The sequence below is a fragment of the Lactuca virosa genome, chromosome 9, assembly GCF_052849685.1.
Source record: "Lactuca virosa cultivar CGN04683 chromosome 9, Lactuca_virosa_CGN04683_v6, whole genome shotgun sequence".
NCBI classification, from domain to species: Eukaryota; Viridiplantae; Streptophyta; class Magnoliopsida; order Asterales; family Asteraceae; genus Lactuca; species Lactuca virosa.
The window spans coordinates 87,447,151-87,454,735 of NC_136434.1; the positions used below are offsets into that span (position 1 = coordinate 87,447,151).

Sequence of the window (7,585 nt, forward strand, 5' to 3'; positions counted from 1 at the left end):
GCCATTTTGCAAAAAGCTAGCAAAAGTTCCACAATAATTTGTTTGACTTATAAACTAACTTTATTCGGAACAAAAATACTCTAAATGCACAAGGGCCTAAATCATAAAAATCCAAACTTATAGGGGTTTATATGTAACTAATCAAATGTACAAGGGCTTAAGGGAAACTATCACCCCACCACCGAGTCGTCTGCATTTCTCTCTGTATTTTTCCTTCACATTCATTTCAACACCCCCACTCATTTCCCTCACCACTTTCTCTCTCTAGAAATTCTCTTTTGGGGTTCAAACATTTTCGAAGATTTTGCATTGTGTGAAAATTGTTGCAAGATAGTGTGATATACAAACATAAATTCGTTATGATTGTGATGAGATTTGGTTGAGCTGATTTTGAAATTAAGAAGAAATGCCATTCAGCAGATATCAGATACGAAATGAGTTCAGTTTGGCTGATCCAGAGCTGTACAAAGCAGCGGATAAAGATGACCCTGAGGCTTTACTTGAAGGTGTTGCCATGGCCGGTCTCGTTGGCGTTCTCCGTCAGCTCGGTGACCTAGCCGAGTCAGTACTTCTGGTTTTGTCTCGTATTTATTTCATAGTTAAATCCATTTAGTTTCTATTTGGGAGAATTAAATTGGATTTCTGCAATCAAAATTGAAGCTTTTTTCGTTTTAAATTTGAACCACCAGCTTCAAGCGACTGATAAATTACCCAATTTTGTGGCTTGAATCGGTGCAAATGGATTTGGAATCGAATGAGTATCTGAACTGATTCAGCTCCTGTAACAGTTTAAATCTCGAATTGCATTCTCCAGGATAGATTTCGACTTTTAGAATAATTGACTTCATACTTCCGCAATCGAGTTTTAGGGAATTTGCAGTCTTAAGTTAACTTCGAATCCTGAACCTAGGATTTCATGCTAACACACTGTAATTTACAGCTTTGTTTTTTTGGGCCCATAAATTACCGATTTCTGTTTTGTATAATCTAATGGATGATATGAAGGATCTGTTCTGGGGAATAATAATGTGTTCGATGAATGAAAAAGAGAGTGTAAATGTTTTAGGGTTCAAGATTTCTAAAATTCGAAATCACAAGCGACATTATGTGCTGAATTCATCACATTTGATCAGTTTGAACAAACCTTTGTCTTCTATAGTTATTACACACATCTTAGTCTTTCAATTAGGGTTTTTGGGAAGGAACAATGAAGGAAGAGAAGTAGAAATTTTGTAAAAGATATGATAGAGAATATATACTTATCATTTATAATCTTGTATCTGTTTTATAATTTTCACCATTAGTACTAATGTACTATCTTGCATATGATATTGTTGTAACAAAAGTCTTGCATCCAATTCTGAAGGTTTGCAGCAGAGATTTTCCATGGTTTGCATGAAGAAGTAATGGTAACTGCCACCAGAGGCCATGGATTACTGGTACGTGTTCAACAGCTTGAATCAGATTTCCCTGCAATTGAAAGGGCATTTTTGTCACAAACAGGCCATTCAGCATTCTTCTCCAGTTCAGGTTACAATTCTTCTCCTACAATTGTTGGTTTTACCTTTTCAATTATCTTCTATTTTAGCTTATAAGTTCTAATGATGCATTTGATGTTAACAGGTATTGGTTGGCATCCTAATTTGCAAACAGAGCAAAATCTTATTACAAGGGGAGATTTACCTCGATTTGTCATGGATTCTTATGAAGAATCTCGTGGGCCCCCTCGGTTGTTTCTTCTAGACAAGTAAGAAACTTTATATTCCCTTAAATACCCTCCCCCACCTCATAACTAGAATTCAAAATTCATGCTTGTTTGTACCTTTCAAAGTACTACAAACCCAACTTGGCAACTTCACTTTTTTGTTCTCATTCAACATGCATTATATCAATATTGTGGGCCATTTTTTTCTCTATTCTAGTATAAAACCATTAATGAAGTTAGAAGGTAAATTCTTTGACATCTAAAAAGTCAAACATTGCTGACTTATGTATTTTTTTCAACAGGTTTGATATTGCTGGAGCTGGGGCATGCTTAAAACGTTACACTGATCCATCATTTTATAAAGTGGAGGCATCTTCATTTGAAATGAGGAACACAGAAGCTCAAAGGGGCAAAAATGTCCGTAAAACAAAGGTGAGTTAATTACTTAATTTAAACTGTTTGACTATTTTGAAATTTAGCATTTGACCATCATTCTTGCTTACAAATTTAATCATATTTTTAACAGAAAAAAGGATCAAAATGGAAAAATGGAGAGACTCCTGATGTTTTTCAGCCATCACATGTCAAGTATGCCCCTAATTCGATATCTATTTCACACTGAATGATTTTTATTAAATTTCCAATTTTTCATTTTCATTTGTAATACTTGTAGACTTCATCAATTACTCCTTGAAGAGCGCATGCAAAATGTAACAAGTGAGCCCACATGTCATGTGAAATTAAAGAAAAGAGAAATTAAATTTCCATTCGATACTGAAACTGGAAAAGGCTACATGGAGACTTTATTAACTTCTCCACCTGAGGATAAACTTGTCCATGAAGTACCTGTTCAACCCGTGCTTGAAACACATGACGAGGGTAATATGGTCAATTCACCTAGTCAAAATGGAAGCCCATTTGAATCTCCAAGTGTGGATAAATCAGTCTCTATGGAGCACATGAATAACATGCCCGGAATCATGATTCCGGAGCTTCCGGAAAATGAAACCGAGGGCAATTCCGGAATTGAGGAGGAGGAGGTGGAAGAGAAGCACATATCTGTTGAAGGGAATCACAAAGTCAATGATGGTTATCAATCCGATGATGTTGTAAGTGAGGGAGAAAATTACGTGGATGCCCTTGCTACAATGGAGTCAGAAATCGAAACGGAAACTGAACTTAGAACTAATTCTGATGCGAATTTAGAACAGATTCAATCACAATTTTCAGATTCTCAATTAGGTGATGAGATTGAGAATGGCTTAATTAGGAAGAAAATGGAAACTTTTTCAGATTCTGAAACTTCCACCACTTCAACAGACAATACCCCACGTAGTGTCACCTTTGCATCTACTGAAATACCATTTCGCCCTCGAATTTTGCCTAGCCAAGTCTCGGATGAAGGGGTAGTTTTGGAAGAAAGTGGTTCCAAAGAATCGGGATTGAATGAAATGTCATCAAGCAATCAAATTGATCCAGAAGCCATTGCAGCCTCTACAATTGATGATCCATCTTCATCTAATCGTCAAAGTGAGGATGGTAATTCCAATTCTACCCTTGAAATTTCACAGGTGGAAGAACAGCAGCCTTCTGGTCCCACTCCCTCCTTGGAAGAAGTTGAAAATTGTGATGCAGATGTGGAAGTGAAAGTGAAACCTAGTGAAGAGATATCATGTGTTCCTGATAGTTGTTCTTTACTTAAAGAAGAGTTAACAGATGATGTTCTTGAGAGTAAATCTGATAGGGATTCAGATGAAATAGAATCAAAGGATGATAGCAATAGTGACAATAATAATAATAATAGTAATAATAATAATCTTCCTATTCTTGAGGATGAAAAAGAACCAGTTAATGATTCAGTTACTAATCCTGATGACATTGATGATAATGAAAGTAAGAGTCTTTCTACTTGTGAAGATACAGAATTAGATGAGAGAAAAGTCGAATCTTTCAACTCTGAAATTGAAGCTTTGACTTTTGTTGATGAGAAGGATGAAGATGCTGATGCTGATGATGATGGTGTTTCTGGTGAGAATGGTCCAGTCATTGATGATTCCGATGAATCTGTTGGAAAGCAGGAATCAGTTATTACTCCGGAGTTGGATTCCATTCCTTCTGAATCTGGTGAAAAGAAGGAACCAGATGTTTCTACAGAGTTAGACTTGGTTCCTTCTGCAGCTTATGATCATTCCAACATACAATCTCTTGATTCAATTCCTACGAATGAAACCAATATTGATAACCCATCTGCAAATTTAAATGAACACGTAATTGTTCTTGAAAAAACAGTTGAAAATGGAGATGTTCAACTTCAACCAGATCTGGACTTTGAATCCAATCAAGATGTTGTAGAATCTAAATCTACAAACAACGAAAGCTCCTTTTTGGAAAATGGACAAGAGTTTCAAGAACCTGTTTATGAAGAACCATCTTTTAATTATCCATTAGCTCCAGCGTTTACTGAACTCAACATGCTTCCACAATTATCACCTCCAATCAACCTGGAGGAGATGCCACCATTGCCGCCTCTTCCACCTATGCAATGGCGGATTGGAAAGCTTCCCAACAATGATGATCAACAACAAAACCACTTCCCACCACCTTTTCCTCAAATTCCGAGTCCCCCATCACTACTAGATCATAATGAAAATGCAGAAAACCATAATAATCATCAAGACACTGGGAGTTCTCATCAAGTGTTATCAACTGAGTCAAGTTCACACACAGATGAAGGTGGGAATACAGCAAAAGTTGCAGAAGAACAGATTATCATACTCCCACAACCACCACCAACTGATGTGGAAGAACAACAATCTCAAAATGTTTCAACTTCTGGACAAGAATCTTTTAGGCAATCAAATGTTTCTTCAATTCATGAAGGTGATGATGATGATGAAAGGCCAAATGGAATTGGAATTCGGCCTATGAAAGTTCAGAGACCTCGTACGCCTCTCATTGATGCAGTTGCTGCTCATGACAAAAGCAAGGTACAAATATGAGATATGATTTGAAGCTAATAATGATATAACAGAAATGATATTTAAAAAAAAAAAAACACAAATGTAAAATATGTTTGCTTTTGTATTTTTTGTAGTTGAGGAAAGTTTCGGAAAGAGCAAGACCTGAAATCCAAGAAGAAGAGGAAAGAGACACTTTGTTGCCATTGAGGAAGGTTTCAGAAAGAGCAAGGCCTCAAATCCCAAAAGAAGAAGAAAGAGACACTTTATTGGAACAAATACGCGCTAAGGTATCAGAACAGTTTGTACTGTGTTTGACATGAATTGGACTAAGACTCAGACTGATATCAATAAGACAAAAATTGTAACTTTTTTCTCAACCAAAAAGGTGGGACTAGGACTAGACTAGACTGGACAGGACAGATGTCAATGAGACAGCTGAGACTGATGTCGACCAGACAAAAATTGCAGCTTTTATGACGAGGGCCTTTTTACTTCACATTAAATAATAATTTTTTTTTTTGGTTATATATTAGTCTTTCAACTTGAAGCCAGCTGTCCAAACTAGACCCATCATTCAAGGTCCTTCAACCAATTTAAGGGTGGCTGCCATTTTAGAGAAAGCAAATGCAATTCGCCATGCGTTTGCTGGAAGTGATGAAGATGAAGATGAAGATGATAGTTGGAGTGAATAGTGATTTCATGAACATCAAATTGATGCAAAATACCAAGATTCTCCTTACATTTCTTCTTCACACTCCTCCATTGTAGTTATTTACTTTTTTTTTTTTGGGTTATGATGGTCTTGAATTCTATCTATAGGAAGTTATGATAAGCTGTATTATAATATATATGCTTGCTGTATCACCATATCGTGTATAGATTTTTTATTCCTTTTTGTGACTCTGATTTTACCTGTTTGTCCTTTTCATGGATGTTACTTTGGCCATATACGAGAAGTGCAATTGTGTAATTTATCTTCTAGTTCTTTCGATTATGTTGGTGGTAGCAGTAATTTGTTTTTTAGTTCTTTTAGTCCAGATGCTGCACACGCTGTAAATGATGATCATGTTATTCTTAAAGCTGGTGATAATCTCTCAACTTATCAATTATCATTCCTATCAATAAAAGTAATGGAGAGATAATCTCTCAACTTATCAATTATCATTCCTATCAATAAAAGTAATGGAGAGATCAATTAGATAAATACAAGAATATATCTGTATATATACAAAGCCAAGTTATTATATAATAAAAGTAATGGAGAGATAAATACAAGAATATATACAAACCTAAGTTATTATCTAATAAAAGTAAAGGGGGGGGGGGGGGGGGGGGGGTTAAACTAAATTAATCTTGCTTTTAAAGCAATAGATAAATGGAGTAAAGAACTAAATTAAAACAAGAATTAATCCGTTATTACAAAAAGTACTTCCACTAGAATTCCAATCCCCCAAGTTTTTATCTTTGATTTATTAGAAGTGCAATGAATTAATGAGTTGATTACCGAATTGTAATATGACTAGTTATACTGGTCGGGTTTTCTAGTACTAATAATTAATTAACAACTAACACAAAGATCATACAATTAGTGAACACCTAATTAATTAAATATATTTGAACTATCAACGATATGATCTAGCGATTCTTATTAGCTATCATGACAATAAATCAACACATATTATGGATATTTACGACTCTCTAACACAGTCAATTTAACAGTTAATATTACCTAACCCTAGGATTTGATCAATCTCTAGTCCTAACAGTTTAATGGTCATAAACTAATTAAGATTCACATTAATTAATTAGATTGGTCCTCTTAACTACACATAACTCAATAATAGGTAATACAAATCATAACTTTAACATGAAAGATAAACAATCAATCGAAGACAAGTATTAACCAAACTTACATAATCCTACTAACGAAATCAAAAAATTTTAACGAGGGTTGATCTACATCTAGCGAAAGTAAAGGTGTTTACACCATAATCAGTAAACTAAAGCAGAAAAACAACACCAAAATATTATGAGACACAATCATCAAGAAAACCTGTGTGAGAACAAGATCGATGCACAGGGACAAGGTTTGAAAACTCAAACCTTGAGTGAATGCTTAAGATCAATGTCTGCTTGCTAAAAGATGTTCAAGTCAAGGCTGGAAAGACCAGTCAAGTCTTAGATAATATGTTCAACAAATGATCAAGCCATTAAATGAAGAATAAGAGTAAATGATCAAGGTAAAGCTAATAAATGAGGAACAAGAAGAATGTTTGAATATGCTTAGAGTAAATGCTAAAAAGTGAGTGAAAGATCCGTAGTTGACTTGTATTGAATGCTCCTATAAATAGGAGTGAATGTTACAGCGAATTAACCTAAGTGTTTACATAGAACCGGACAAAAGACATAAGTCTGACATTCTGATTGTCCAAATACAACTTTAGACTAAGTCCTATGAAACGTTACATCAATAACAAGACAAAACTAATAAATGTACAAGAGACAAAATCACTTCATTCCGGACCAGCATCATTCCGGACACGAAGGTTAGTTCCGGATCAGTATTCATTCCGGACGTGAGGGACCGCTCCGGAATGCCTTCATTCTTCTCGTCTCCTTCCTAGGTCCAGACAGGTTCCGGACCACTCTTCATTTCGGAATCCACACACTTCGGAATAAGGAGTTAGGATTGCTAGAGGTTCACTTTCAGGTTCCAACAATCTCCCCCTAAGTGAACTTAGCAATCCAGCAAGATTAGTTCATTTCTTCCTTGTTGAATGTGTAGGCTCTGAACAACCATTCTCGCACCGCAATGTACCACGCCAGCTGACTTACGAACTTTGCCTTGACCTGTTTCGGAGCATCAGACTTGGACGCCCGGGATATGAACTTCTGCAGAGCTTTGGTCGGAACTAGGTGT

The 7,585-nt window shown here is 35.8% G+C and overlaps 1 protein-coding gene across 1 annotated transcript; it reads left to right on the forward strand.

Annotated features, from left to right (window-relative positions):
* Window positions 1–218: 218 nt before the first annotated feature.
* SCAR2 (SCAR homolog 2) lies at window positions 219–5,659 on the forward strand. The gene is made up of 8 exons (XM_079070750.1): window positions 219–561; window positions 1,367–1,530; window positions 1,624–1,747; window positions 2,008–2,137; window positions 2,232–2,293; window positions 2,379–4,692; window positions 4,800–4,952; window positions 5,199–5,659. Exons 1-8 carry the CDS (start codon window positions 407–409, stop codon window positions 5,355–5,357), a joined length of 3,261 nt encoding a protein of 1,086 aa, XP_078926876.1. The 5' UTR covers window positions 219–406; the 3' UTR covers window positions 5,358–5,659.
* The last annotated feature ends 1,926 nt before the right edge of the window (window positions 5,660–7,585 follow it).